Source organism: Aquarana catesbeiana, linkage group LG05, assembly GCF_042186555.1.
Source record: "Aquarana catesbeiana isolate 2022-GZ linkage group LG05, ASM4218655v1, whole genome shotgun sequence".
In the NCBI taxonomy this organism is placed as follows: Eukaryota; Metazoa; Chordata; class Amphibia; order Anura; family Ranidae; genus Aquarana; species Aquarana catesbeiana.
In genome coordinates this window covers 133,396,785-133,412,619 of record NC_133328.1, presented here as the reverse complement: position 1 = coordinate 133,412,619, position 15,835 = coordinate 133,396,785, and the positions used below count along the sequence as shown (strand labels likewise).

The 15,835-nt window shown below is 35.3% G+C and overlaps 1 protein-coding gene across 10 annotated transcripts in view; it reads left to right on the top strand.

Moving 5' to 3' along the window:
* The window catches only part of SATB1 (SATB homeobox 1), a 268,899-nt gene that overhangs the window by 115,371 nt on the left and 137,693 nt on the right, over positions 1-15,835 (top strand). For all 10 annotated transcript variants that reach the window (XM_073630208.1, XM_073630209.1, XM_073630205.1 and 7 more), the window contains 4 exons: positions 1-13; positions 2,572-2,748; positions 3,422-3,548; positions 4,315-4,438. The exon at positions 1-13 is cut by the window's left edge. In XM_073630208.1, the coding sequence (XP_073486309.1) occupies positions 1-13; positions 2,572-2,748; positions 3,422-3,548; positions 4,315-4,438 (441 nt within the window). The remainder of the gene's footprint in view (positions 14-2,571; positions 2,749-3,421; positions 3,549-4,314; positions 4,439-15,835) is intronic.

The window sequence follows — 15,835 nt, the reverse complement described above, 5'->3', positions numbered from 1 at the left end:
AGTATTCGAAAAGGTAATATTCCTAAGACAAGCTCACTTCCTAGGTGAATGCAAGATAGCAGCTGCATTTCGGTACTTTGCTTAACATCAAAGTAGGTTTACCATTTTTATTTTTCTGTGAATATATATATATATATATATATTTATTCTATCCTGTTATGATAAATATTTATGTTAGTTGGTAGTAGAATACTGATACTTCTGTGGGCTTTAGCAAATAAGATTTTTCAAGGTTCACTTTTACACTCTCCCCCACGCTATCTATCTATCTATCTATCTATCTATCTATCTATCTATCTATCTATCTATCTATCTATCTATCTATCTATCTATCTATCTATCTATCTGTTTTTTTCGTTTGTTTGTTTTTTTTAATGCTTGCTCTGCCATCCTCTAGTTGGACATCACATCCTCTAGTCTGTGGGACAAAGAAGAACAACTTAAACACAGTTGAAAACTTCAACCCATATGATATGGGAATCTAAAGAATGGGCTTATTATAGTTGCTTCCTTCAGGTTTGGAATGCACTGAGCATTATTTGGAGACAACTGATAATTTCAGCTACATAGTTGAAGGCATTGGAATTTCATTGTCTTCAATGTGTAACATTTATCATACAATCCTTCATTTTGCATTCCGTTTGGAGAAAACAAAGCATATATTGATCTTAAAATGAACAGACACAGCAGTTGGTATTGTTAGATCTCTATCTATTAAAATGGAAAAAGAGCACTTCAGCAAATTCTTTGGCCTCAGTTCATGATTACCCTATTTATTGATTGTTTGCCAAGAATGTATGCATCTTAAGAAAGCCAGGGCAGAACAAGCATTAAAAATATAATTTATTATGGCTTTTCAAAGCGAGTGCATTAATATTGTACTGAGGAGCTGGAGCAAGGCTTTATAAAAGGACTTTCTGACGCCTGCAAACATATAAGTTCTATAAATTCCTAAATAGGAGATTTCAGCTGCCTCTGGTAGTATGTGATATTTGCACAGCAAAGTTTAATGCCAGGACAGTTTTAGACAAGGATTCTACAGACTCGCTGCTCCTTATGCAGACTTGTTGTTTACATAGGCTCATAAATGTTCAGCAAAAGCTCTAGCAGTGCCTTCAGGTTGGAATCATCTTATATTTTTAGCACTGACCAAAGCTTTCCTCTTTTTTAATGCTGGGCAGTTATAAAGTTGCAGGGCCAAGCATTCAGTCAGATGGGAGCATCTAATGCGAGAATACTGCTCTTTAATGCTGATGAGTTGAGGAAGGACAGCACGTCACTCTGTGCTAATAACATGTATTTGCTCTTGGTTAAAGATCTATGTGTGTAGCTTGATTTCTTTTTTTATTGTTACGTTATCTCCCATGCATTTTAGCAATGAGGGCTTCAGATAATACATTGTTTATGAACGAGGCATCTTAATATTAAAATGAGTTGATCGAAAGTCCATCTAAGGAGTAAGGTTTTAATTGCGCGGAGCTTTAACTTTTATATTTTTTTTTAAAAAGACCCAAGCAGTGTCTCATGTAGCATGTTTCAGGCTCAGGGAGCTCTTTCTCTGAATTGATTGTGATCTTTTCTGGCACAGAGGAAGGGAACAAATGAGAGACTTGCGTAAGGTCACAAGGAGAGTTCACATAATGAATTGAGCTCCCCTCACCCACTTCAAAGACATAGGAGTCCCTACTTAGCTACTCCTTCAGAAGAGAATAGCTACAGTCCTCCTACATGTTGAAAGAACAGTTCCAGATCTTAACCAATTGAATACCAATGTCGACTTACTGAGAAATGGATTTGGATGAGTGATTTTCATTTGATTATTGACAATAAACAGCTTGTGCAATATATTGCCAGGGTTGGTTTCCAGGAAAAAAGTAATATTTTTTATTTATTATATCTTTAACATTTTGAAAATTTTAATCCTTTAACATAACTGTGTGTGTGATATTGTATGATACTGTTAGCTTTCCAGTAAAGCACTTGTGATGAAAGGTTTAAGTACATTTTGCAACGCGCTACCTTTAGTTGGTTGTATAAACGTTAAACTTCATTCACATAGTGGTGTGCTCACAGTGTGTTTTTCAGAATATGTTATGATATCCTAGTCCACCATGGAAGACAGCAGATGCCTTTTTTTAAATAAAAAAAAAATAGGCAAACATTTTCGTAAAATGACCACTGTAGTGCATTGTAAACATTGCTGCTAAACTGTTGTCAGGAAATTAAAGAATGTATTTCTATGACTTTTAAGGGGATCACTTTTCTACTTTTTATATTGAGTTACATTCTAGTGGGCCGCTGTGCCAGTAATTAGTAAAGTACCCATTTTTTATTTATTGTATTGTTAATGAGATATTATGTTATGCCTAGTCTGAAGCATCCAAATGTTATACCCTAGCGTTCCATTCATTAAATTAATTTAACTTTAGGTCATCAGAAGAATGAAATACTTTTATTGAATTTGTAGTATAGTGATTTTATATACTTACATTTTTGTGTTTTTATTTATTACCTGTAACTGTTGTTAGTGATTTTAGTGAATTTATTTTTTTCTCTTTTTCATGTTTGTAGGAAATATGCTTCCGGTTTTTTGCGTGGTGGAACATTATGAAAATTTCATTGAGTATGACTGCAAAGAGGAGCATGCAGAGTTTGTATTGGTTAGGAAGGACATGCTTTTTAACCAGTTGATTGAAATGGCTCTACTGTCCCTTGGATATTCTCACAGTGCAGCTGCCCAAGCCAAAGGTAAATAATAATCAAGTCAAAGAAAATGGGTGTTACATTGTTACCCAAATTTTTTTAATTTCTTCTTTTATATTTCCATATAATTACTATGATTATTTTTACTGTAACTTTTTTTTGCAGCTAAATTGTAAATAACATGGCTAGTTTTAAGGGACTTCAGATGTTAGCACTGAATCATTAGCATGACTATTGACCTTAATAATATGGTCCACTGAGAATCTAGGGAGAAATGCTGAGCATAACTGAGCAGATGGAATGCTGAAAGTCAATTTGCATTTATGACTGAATACCTAGATGTGTTTCCTTTTTCAGTTTTCACATTTTTGTTATTATTTAGGCAGCGTAATTTGCTGCTGACTCTTTCTTAAATATTTAGGTGTGAAACTGTTGAGGCTCAGTTTCTCTGAATTCGTTAGGCAGAGACACTGGTATTTTAGTTCTTGTTAATTTATGCAAGTCAAGATGTATATTTCTCAATAATTATTATTGGAGATATTGTGGTATTTATCAAGCTCCTTATACTCTGTGAAATACAATAGAGTATTTTGATATTTTTTTATTAGTATTTTAGATGCTATTTTAAAGGTCTGACTGTTTTGTTTTTGTTAATCTTTTTTTTTCATTAATCATTATCATGGGTCTGAAAGTGATACACTTTATCTTTATGACGCAGGGCTGATCCAAGTTGGTAAATGGAATCCAGTTCCACTTTCCTGTGTTACAGATGCTCCTGATGCCACTGTAGCAGATATGCTACAAGATGTGTTTCATGTGGTCACACTGAAAATACAACTACATAGGTGAGTCATGATGGGTAGACTGCTTAGTTCCTTATCAGCTGCAGATGTCTTTCATTCCTTTATTGTCTTTTTTAATATGGCATGTGCTAATATACTTTCCTGGCACCAAAAGTTTCTACCGAGACTGGAAGATTACTTTTACTTGTTTCTGACATACATTTTGTTTTCCATATTTTTTCGTTGTTGTTATGTGTATGTGTGTTAGTGTGTTTTTTTGTTACACATGCTGTATATGCTGAATTATATTTAGCCAATTAATTCAATATATGCATTACAAATGGGTATTTTACATAAAATGTACTTAACAGAAAATATTTTTGCATATCCTGCACAAAGCCATCTGGGTACATTCTGTGAAAGAATGACTTCACCCTTCTTAATGTAATCTGGTATGTGACATATTTTTATTTTTTTTTTTGTTTTTCTTCAGCCGCAATAATAAAAAAAAAGACTGATCTTAAGCCTGTTTCTCCTGATCAGTTGTGAGAAGGCATTGCACCTTAAATTGTTTCACCAAGCGCATCAGAGCAGGAAGGTAGAAGTAACATGCAAAAATAGTCGCCACATGCAGCTGATGTATAATTCATGCATCAATACAGCAGATGTGTTGTATAAAGTAATTAACTAATCGGAACAATCAGGAGACCGAGAGCAATCTCCAGATGCATCTGCTTGATGCGCAAAATGAAATCTGTCTGTCTTAAAGGAATGTTCTGCAGCAGGATGCAATCTTGTAATAATCCCTTCTCTAATCTGTCTCTAATAGTTGCCCCAAACTTGAAGACTTGCCTCCTGAGCAATGGTCCCACATAACAGTACGTAACGCTCTGAAGGACCTGCTGAAAGATATGAACCAGAGTTCACTGGCTAAGGAATGTCCTCTGTCCCAGGTATCAGCCTTGAATAGTATTGAAAAACAATACTGCTATGCTGTCAAGCGTCCAATAACTGGCATGACCTCGATAATTGTATTGTGCTTGTTGCCACCTCTAGGAATTGTTCTTAGCAGTGTACAGCGACTTCTAACACATGATCACATCTCATGCTGGAATGCACCTGCCATTCCCCTCCAGCATTGTGATGTAATTGCCACAGCACACTTTAGGATTTCACGTCCACGATAGTAGGAAAATGTCTTGTACAAAAGCCTACACCCAAACAATGATTTATGCATGCAACCTTAAAAAAAAAAAAAAGTGAGAAAAAGATTCCTCATGGGACTTAGAATAATTACAAGCAACACAATTAGAATCCTGTCATATAATCTAATTAAAATATTCTGGTAATACAATTAAACCATTGAAATCTTTTTTTTTTCTTTTTTAACTACTGATCTGGTAGAACTTTGAGCTGATTTTTGGGCAGTTTTTTTTTTTTTTTTTTGCCCTGATAATGACTGTTTTGCCAAAGTGAAATAGTTTAGTTTCCTAATATTCTTGTATACTAGTACATTTTAAATTCCCTTTTTGTGTATGCTGACTGTGCACCTGAGTAGTCTGTATTTAATGTCTTATGAAAACATATGATATTTGCGTGCCTAAAGAAAAGAAAAAAGTAAATATAAATTTATAGAAGAATTAAAGGGCAAGTCTTTGATACCTTTTGGGTTTCGTTCTGAGGCTTACTTACTGTTAGTATTTGGACAAATTCAAAGTGTGTTTATATAAGCTGTGCTGTGACCTACAGCGAAATGGATAGTACTCAGCTACATACATTATGCTCTATTCATCTGCACAGTCTTCCCTCTAGAGCTTCTATATTTGCTATTATATAGTAACTGTGTGTTATCACAGTGCCTTGCACTAGTTGCTAATACATTTATGAGAAGAGCTACAGTACAATGCATTTTTATTTATCTCTTCACTATTTGGAGCATGTTATGACACTTTATTATTAATTTTCAAAGCATAGGTGATTCAAGCCTGCTTATATTGTAGTACAGTTAGGGAACCATGTGTTTTTTTTAGTAAGTAATGGCCACAGTTTACTATTCACTTTACAAATATATGTGGTCCACTTTTTGCAAATTTGTGTATTAATACAAGAATGTGTTGCAGATGATTTGAATTGTTCTGTAATTGCTGCTGTGCACAATATTTGTTTCTATTCCTCCAGTCTTGTGGCTCCCATTCAATGATTTCTGGCCTGGAAATAATCAAAATTCTATTCATTGGTTGCGAGCCATTCCATGTATGCTTTTATACAACTGCCACATTTGTAACCACTGCAAGAAAACAGTGGGCGTTTGCTGCAGCGACTCATGGAACCTACAGATAGGATTCGTTCCATTTTTTTTCCCTTCTAGTAACACAACAAAGTATAATCAAACAAAATCCTTTTTGAATAGTAAGACTGTTCCTTACCTGATTATCTTGCAGGCAAGGTGAATTTGTTCCCACTCTTATGGAAAGAGAGAGAGACTATTATTTTTATTATTTTTATTATTTTTATTACTCTGGTGGATTGAACTGGATTTCTAATGTGGTATGCAAATTATTTGACTCTTTATTTAGTCTTTGAATATGCTTTCATTAATATTTTCATAATTAAAGCACTCTTTTGATCATAATTTGTAGGTAAATTATTTAACTAGCTGAATGGCCTTTTTTCATGGAATGGATTTCACATTTATTAGACATTTATTTTTAGGAGCATATGAGGTGCTCTTCACTTAGGTAAAACTGGCAAAGCAGACCACCCATATTTTAGGAAGCTAGGGAAATGCCTAATTTGCCCCGCAGACAATACATTTGAATCTAAGCCAGTAAATCTGTATTTTCCCCCAATGTTTGTAAAGTAATTTTTGTTTTTGTTTTAAATGGTTTAAAGTTGGTTCAAACCATGCCTCACTCTCCATGCATAGTCACCCTAGTTTGTGATCACTATACTTTTTCCTTGATACTTTGACTATGAAACTAATTTTTCAGCTTTTTTGTTTTTGTATGAAAATGGAACTGCCTTAGTGTTTCGTTAGGCAGTGTATTCAAAGTACTCACTATACGTGCAAAATTTAGCTTTTAGGTTAATAAAAAATGTTTTTACTTTTTTTTTGTTATTGAAGATGTAAGCAAATCAGTTAAGGCACTAAAAATATTGATAACAGATATAGGATTTATGTATTAACTGTATGCTAGTAATCTAAGCTGTAGCCAACACAAAGAATTCTGTAATAGCAGATGCCAAATAACACAAATGTGATAAATACACATGGTCTTTCCTTTGTCAAGTCATTGCTGAATCTCATTTGTGCTATTATTACATTGCCTGCTATTAGGTCCATAGCTGTCCCAGCAGCTTAGGATCACATATTCTTGCACAGTAGGTAAGAAGCAGAGAAGCTTTATGTTTTATCTGGTTGGTATAATCCATTGCCTTCCTATAGTAGTCTATATGTTCACTTGGCAATACATTAGTATCCAATTTCTTTTTAAATGGAAAGCTTAATGGAAGGAAAATGACAGCTTTTTCTATAAGACATCATCCAAGTGGAACAGTGGAATCTTGCTTATGGGCCACAGCGCCAGCAAATAAGTTCTGTGCAAACTTTCCACTGTTTTATCTTGAAATTGCATTTGACAAATGGCCTTTCTATTTACGTATCAGTAGTCTCTTCTGTAATATTGCAGTGTGCAACCTTTTAAAAAGACAGATTTGCATACACTATATTTTATTATTTAATAAAAACCCAGCTCATAAAATATTAAAAATTTATTTGTAGTACCATGCACAGGTTCTATTGTTTTTTAGGTCGTAACCATGAGAAAAAAAATGAGTCAGTTAAAATGTTCCCTTATATTTGCTAGACCTTATTTTATAACATTAATTAAAATAATGTTTGCTTTGGTATTTTACAATTATAGTCTACTCCTCTCCATCAGCAGTATAATTAATGCTGGTGGTTATTTATGTTTGTCAGAGTGAATGTATGTTTAGGTTAAGTTTAGTGAACAGAGCACTTTTCACCTGTGATTTAGCTTTGCAGTGTTGTACTGTATAAATGTGTTGCATTGCCTAAATGGTAGATAAAAACCCACCTACCCACAGCCAGAGATGGAACAGGAAAATATATTGTAATATCATTTACTGTCACCCACCATAAATTGCTGTACAGAATTGTATTATTCATAGGGGTTGCAATTTAGTTTTTGCCATAGGAACAGGAAAAGTTTTTGGAACTTACAATACAATGTCATGGCCTTGGTCAGGGGCTAAGCTGACTACACTTCAAAATGAGTAAGTAACCATTGCTCCCATTAATTGGTTAGCCAGCCCAAGTCCACTATCCATTTAGGAAATTGGGATATCATCTTCTTTTTAATTGAAAGACCTGTGGCAGTTAAATGCCAGCAGAATTTTAGACACCAAAGTTTAATTTGTGCGACACAGTAGTGTAGTGGATAGCACTTTCACCTAGCAGTAAGAAGGGTCGCTGGTTCAGATCCCAACCACGACACTACCTGCCTGGAGTTTGCATGTTCTCCCTGTGCCTGCGTGGGTTTCCTCCAGGTACTCCGGTTTCCTCCCACACTCCAAAGACATGCTGGTAGGTTAATTGGATCCTGTCTAAATTGTCCCTAATATGTATGAATTTGAGTTAGGGACCTTAGATTGTAAGCTCCTTGAGGGTAGGGACTGATGTGAATGTACAATGTATATGTAAAGTGCTGCGTAAATTGATGGCGCTATATAAGTACCTGAAATAAAATAAAATAAAATAAATTTGTGACAGACTTCTCTGAATTATTTGTCAGATAAGAAGATTCAGAATTTAGTACATATGGTGCAGATTTCATAATGATTGCTAGGTCCTAAACAGCTTTAAATATATCTAAGTCGTCTTTTCATTACACTAGATGTGCAATACTTTATAACATTTACATGAAAGGGTCAGGTTCCCAAACATAATATAGTTGAAGGCGAGATTAGATAACTCATTAGAAGACAAAGGGTGATTTAACAGGTGTCCACCCATGCCTGAAATATTTGTTTTGGGTGGACTGGCTCTATAATATAGCCTAATATGCTAAGCACCTTTTTTTGTTACTGCACAATAAAATAAATAATTTCATATTGTCAAATGTAGGAAAAGCTACTATGAAATCAAATACTGTATCATTCTTAAACCCTACACCAAATTTGTGGAAACATAGTAAAATGCAGAAAAAAATATATATATAAAAATGATTAGGGAAAATGACTCTCTAGCAGCTTTGTAGAGATACCAATAAACAAGAGTTTTTAAATATGCACAAAGAAAACAGCTCTCAGATTACTTTATAAATAACCGCCAATAATGATCAAGAAAAAATAAAATGAAAATGTGTGCGTATATATACGAGGGTTCTTCAAAAAGTTTTCCCACTTTTTTTAAACTAGGTAATATATAAATGAATGCGGAAACTTTTTTGAAGACCCCTCGTGTGCGTGTGTGTATAAATAAATAAATGTTTATATATATATTATATATATATATATATATATATATATATATATATATATATATATATATATATATATATATATATATGTCTTTCTTTTGAAATCAACACCAGAAATCTTGTCCTTCACTGAGACAAAGTGCATTTCAAAACTTCTATCCACTGTTCATTAGTGCAGCACCCAGTGCAGCCCTCTGCCACACAGACAACAAACTCACCAGAAGAATAAGAAGGCCAAACATAACTACAATTATCCAGCACAAAAGTTTCAAATTCTATCATCCTCTTTGGACTTCCAACATCAGATCTTTTTGAAAGTGTCATTAATAAAATGCAAAAGGGACAAACTCGCCGCATAACTTCTTCTTTTTTTTTATTTCATCTTTATTTATTTTTAGAGATTATAATACAAAACAGAGCCTATTGGGCATACCCAGACTCACCAATATATATAAAAACATGAGTAACCCAGGTACCTTGTCTAATGAGAGTGCGACAGTGACCTACTCTGCCTGATTGACCAATTTTAATAGTTGTTTGCCTATTTTCTACCTTTACATAAGAACTCCATATGTGTATACGGGCCTGCTGCAGGGGCAATCCCCCAATCTATGGGGTTATGCAAACTCTGCAGCACGTCCGCACACCCACTGACCCTTTGGGGCCAGGTGTGGAGCATTTTTATTTATCTAATTTCCCTTCCACCTCTCTTTCATATAACAGGGCCGAAGGTACATAGGTTTACTTCTTCCCTTTGCACCCCCCCATTGCCCCACCAATCTTCTGTATATAGTGTATTTATTTGCAGTTATTCCTTACCTATAGGGGAAAGAGGAGATGGCAGAGGGGCCACACATGTATTTTGTGGGTCTGTTTGGTTCAAGACTACAGAAATAAGATAAAAGTCATGTCTTGGTACATTAATATCTCTTATGGGGATGCTCTGCATATCCCCTTTGGTTTAACAAATTTCTTCTCCTTTTACTCACCCTTCCCTCCTCCCTCCCCCCTCCCACTAAAACTTCCACCCTCCCCTCCCCAAAATAAGAGAAAGAAGAAAAGACTAACAAAAACAAAAAAAAACATAACTCTCCTCCCTCCCCCCTCTTCTACACTTGGGACATTTATTAAAATATCCTATTATACAGCATTTCTGCCTCAACATATCTAGCTCAGCAAACTACGAGTGACTGATATTTTGTTGATAAAGTAAAACAAATCCATTGTGGCCATGTTTGGCAGAAGTGGACCTCCTGTCTATTTAACGATGACTTTCCTCTGCATAACTCCTTTTAATAAAATCATACTATTAAAAAAATATAAAATGATCACATGCTTATAGTGCACTAAGCACAATGTATAACATCTAATATTCCACCAGCTCACAGTGCTATCTGAAAACTCCCTTTCCAACACAGATGTTTGATGTATGATGTCCAACCCAACGAGTTTTGTCAGTGGACTTTGTCAGGGGCTCTTGACAAAGTCCATTCATAAAACATGTTAAGCAGGACCTATGAGACATGTCATCATGTATAAAGCGTCTGTGCCGGATATGAAGTTTGCAACTAGTGCTGTGTGCCAGTGGAGTATTAGATTTCCATTTTATGTATTGCTTAGTTCACTATGCACATGTAAGTGTTTTATATTTTTTATAGTACAAAAGGAGTTATGTGATGAGATTATCTCTCTTGTGTTCAGTTGATTACATGGTACCGATGTCTGATATGCGATGAGGTTTTCCTTTATTTTCCCATCCAATGCGTTTCATCAGTGGACATTATGAGGATCTTTTGAAGAAGTCCATTGATGTAACACATTGGGCAGGACCTACAGGAATACAAGCATCTGTGCTGAGAAGGGAGTTTGCAGCTAGCGTTGTGAATTGGTGGAATATTAGAACACCCTTAATATGTAGTGCTTAATGTGAATTTTTTATATTGCATTTTTATATTATTTTACAGTACACTTTTTAATAAAGTGAGTTATTCAATTAAATTATCCCTCTTCTTTTTATATTAATGACACTTTTGAATAGATCCAATGTTGAGAATGCAAAGAGAATGATATAATTGAAAAATTTATCTTGGTGGATAATTTTAAGCATTTTTACGTATGATATATTCATTTTGTTGTACAAAGTTAGAATTACAATCTCACAATAGGTTGCAAATTGTCCAGAAATAGGTTAAGATGTTACAAAACCAGGAATAACAATATACAGTATAATCGCCTTAATACTAGAAGTACACACCAAAATCAGTTCTAAGAAAGAAAGATGTATAACATCAATAGGTAACAGACTTACTCAAAACCCATGATTCTTGGATTTAAAAAATTACCTAATAAGTATTAATGACCTAGGGGTGACAAAGTAATGAAAAAGTAGAAGAATGTGTAGAAGAGTAGAATAGTAGTAAATAGTAGAAAAAATAAGCAAATGACAGGACCTGGAAGTCTCAAGAGAAAAGCAGTAGACTTCTGAGGAGTTGTAATGTGCACCTTCAGGCACATTACAGCCCCATAGAAGTCTATGGACGAAAAGAAATGTGGGGATTAGCTAAACGGCTTGTGGAGTTGTAATACATATTACATTGTCTTCCTGAATCATGGGTGTTAAGTCCATTACCTATTGATGTTATACATCTTTCTTTCTTAGAACTGATTTTGGTGTGTACTTCTAGTGTTAGGGTGATTATACTGTATATTGTTATTCCTGGTTTTGCAACATCTGAACCTATTTCTGGATGATTTGCAATCTATTATATGATGTATATGGGGATCGGTTCTGGAAGTAAGGTAGCAGCGGTGTGTTTTAGATTGAAGATTAATGTTAGTATTGGTTTGCTCTTTGGTGCGAGAATTTTGGGTATTGTATGAATGTAATATGCATATATTGAGCCCACAGTTCTCAAACCTTATCAAATTGTTTTCTGGTGTCATTCAGGATACTAGTTATTTTTTGTGGGTCATACTCCATTAAACCTTTTGCTTGGCTTGGGGTAGGGAAAGGGAGGTCCTTTAAATGATTTAGCCCCTAAAAGAATGAAGAAGACCAATCTTAAATAGAGTGAGGCCCATTCCCACCAAACATGATACATTGTTTCTAGGAGGTTACATCCCGTGAAACAACAAGGAGAGGACGTTGGTATATTTTTGAGAGGTGAGAGGGAACCAAGTACCTCCTTGTTAGGGCTTTGAATTTGGCTTAAATTAGTGTAACATTTAAAAGTCCCTTCTAAGAGGCTTGACAGCTCCTATGCCATGGAATCGGCTATTTATCAACATAAAGGTCCTTCTTCCAGTCTACCATATAGGTCAGTTTGTGTGGAAAACTAAGTAATAGCCCATAGATGATGGGATGGATATGCCCTCTCTCTGACCCAAATCTTGCGTACACCGTTTTTTGTATGGCACGGCAGCTCAGAACAATCAGTGCATAGAGAATGTATATAATATGAAATTTGAAGGAACTAGAATGTTTCAGACAGAGGCCTCTCCAATAAATTTTTACAATGCTGCAGTGTAAAAAGCAAAGGCTTTAGTGTCTAGTCCAGGGGTAACCATGAGATTTTTAAAGATGTGCTATGAGATGGAATGCAGAGGTAAGGTTCTTTTTATGTCACAGTTTATCCCACAGTGCCAGAGAATGTGGAAAGAGTCGGTGCAAGTACAGGAGGCCTCTCCTTTGGTGATTTCCATTTCAAGAAACCAATGGTAAAGAGCCAAATTCAGTCAGGATTTTCGCATCAAAATTTTAAGCATTTTTACCTTAATATTCTAAGGGGACCAACTCTTCTGGTGAGTTTATAGTCAGGATGGAACACACATGCTGTACTAATGAATATTGGATTTCTGTCATGATAGAAATTTTGAAATAGACTTTGTCCCAATGGTGGACACAGTTTGTGAAGTTGCTCTTAGGAAAGACTGCAATTAACCGCTTGCCGACCACACACACGCCGATTTACGTCGGCAGAATGGCACTGGCAGGCAAAAGGGCATACAGGTACGTCCCTTTTAAGAAGCGGTGTCGCAAGCACGTGCGGGACCTGCGGTCACGGAGACTCGATGTCCGCCGGGTGACCGCGATCGCGTAAACAAAGCATTTCCCCGTTCTGCCTAGTGACAGGACAGTGATCACAGCTCTCTGTCATTGAGAGCTGTGATCACTGTTCTGTGTGTTGAAGTCCAGCCTCCTCACAGTTAGAATCTCTCCCTAGGACACACTTAACCCCTTCACTGCCCCCTAAGGGTTAACCCCTTCACTGCCAGTGTCATTTACACAGTAATAAATGCATTTTTATAGCACTGATTTCTGTATAAATGACAATGGTCCCAAAATAGTGTAAAAAATGTCCGATGTGTCCGCCATAATGTCGCAGCTGCGATAAAAATCGCAGATCGCCGCCATTACTAATAAAAAAATAATAATAATAATAAAAATGCTATAAATCTATCCCCTATTTTGTAGACGCTATAACTTTTGCGCAAACCAATCAATATACACTTATTGCGATTTTTTTTTTTTTACCAAAAATATGTAGAAGAATACATATCGGCCTAAACTGAGGAAAAAAATCGTTTTTTTTATATATATTTTTGGGGGATATTTATTATAGCAAAAAGTAAAAAATAATGCTTTTTTTCAAGGTTGTCGCTATTCATTTGTTTATAGCGCAGAAAATAAAAACCGCAGAGGCGATCAAATGCCACCAAACGAAAGCTCTATTTGTGGGAAAAAAAGGACGTCAATGTTGTTTGGGTGCAACGTCGCACAACCGCGCAATCGTCAGTTAAAGTGACGCAGTGCCGAATCCCAAAAAGTGCTCTGGTCAGGAAGGGGGTAAATTCTTCCGGGGCTGAAGTGGTTAAATAGAGTCTTTCTTTGTATGTTAAGTCACTAGGGAGTCATATATTTATTAGTGTATTAGTTTAGCTTCAACTGGTATATGTTCAATGAAATAGGATTTATTTCATTTTATTTTGATCATTGGTAGAGCTGAGCTTTGTTTTCTTCATGTTACTTGACTACTACTAACTCTCAGAACTGCCCTATTGAATGCCTTCATAGGTCATTTTGAAGTTATAGAAAAATAGAAGGAACATTTCTTTCATCATGGCACTTGCCAACGTAGTAAAGTTTTGTCTTGCATTTATAAAATTACTAGTTATGTCAGTGGTATCACCCATCAGTCAAGAATATTTTTTTGTGATTTTTGTGGCCACGTGATTCTGTAAAACAACAATTATGCTAATGCAAACAACAATTGTGCATTTCTGTTATATTAAACTTCTAAGTTTGCATGCATACTGTACATGTGCTTTAATAATGATTTTGTCTGTGGGCAATATTTTAGATGCATTGCCCCGAGCTGTCATGACTTGTCTTGCAGAGTTGTAAAGTCTTGGTTTTACAGACCCATATAATTTCCTGGTATAAATTATTATGGACAAGTTGTAGAAATTTGTAGCCACACAGATGGGTGAAGTATCGACGTCTGTGATACAGGAGAAATATTGCTTTTTCTAATGTCCAGATTACACTGTTTAAACAGTTTTGACATCTGTCTTTAAATTTTTTTGGAAGGGAAGACTTTGCAAAGAACCATTTTGCAAAGTGTTCTCCATTCCAGCCTTCCTTTTACCTGTATTATGAAAGCAGATGGTCTGCCTGTCTCTTGAATATTTATAACGATCGAAAACAATCTCTTGCTATTCACCCTTAGGCTTATGAGATGTCAGGACTGTTCTGGTTGGGAAAAAAAATCATCTTGGGTGTTTACAGAGAGAGGATTACATTAAGCTGAAATGACTATACATTTTCGAGTTTAATATTTGTCCATCAGCTGTTTAATCGTATTTAGATAATTGTGTAAATAAGTTGTTTCAGTCGTTGCCCTCTCTACTTTATAGAGCTTGAAATCTTTAAACACTAGTAAACCAGATTTGTAAATATGTTTTTTCTCGCAGTGTTTATTTTGCTTGCAAAAAAAAAAAATGTTTTCCTTGTTTGGGTAAATCAGATGGAAAAAAAAATTCTGCACCTCCTACTCTAGTTCTGGATAACTACAAATTATTTAATTCCATCTGGGGCATAGCCTGTACTGTTTTTTTTGTCATGTTGTTAATGGCATTGTAGATCTTCCCATGTAGAAATTCTTTATTTTTAAAATTTAAAAAATGGGACACTTTATAAATTGCAGTTGTGTATTCTTTGGCAATGCAAACACTTTACAAATGGATGGTTAATGTAAATCTTAAAAAAAAAAAAAGTGTATGTAAATCCTACCCATTAATTTCTACTAATTTCTCCCCTTTGGTCTGATAAATATATAATTGAAAGTGTTTTGTTTTAGCTATTCAATCCATGAAAAAAAATACCTGTTGATCCTGACAGATATCTACTGTAGTAAGCTGATAACTTCCTGTGCTGTCTGGCTGTGCTGCACTCTAATCAGCATTGTTTGCAGCTGTCTTTGTTTACTACAAAACACCTCCTCCGCTGTCTGTAGTCCTCTCCTACAGTAGTCCTGACAATGCTGCTTCTCCACAGATACAGTACAGTGAACAAGTGAACACTTAGGACAGGAAATGTGTTTCTGACAGGATCACCAGGTGAAGAAGAGAAGCCCAAACAAAATGAAAAGAAGCAGTTTCCAGTAGAAAGTCATGCAGATATGTAAATCTTTGAGCAGCATATACATGTTTTTTTGGGACATGCTCACACTATGTACAATTACATAGTTATCCTGGTTGAATATAGACAACTCTCTTTTTTTTGACCATTTACACATGGTGATCATGCCCGCTTTAATCTCCTCTTCTCAAGAGAGAATGAATTCAGTT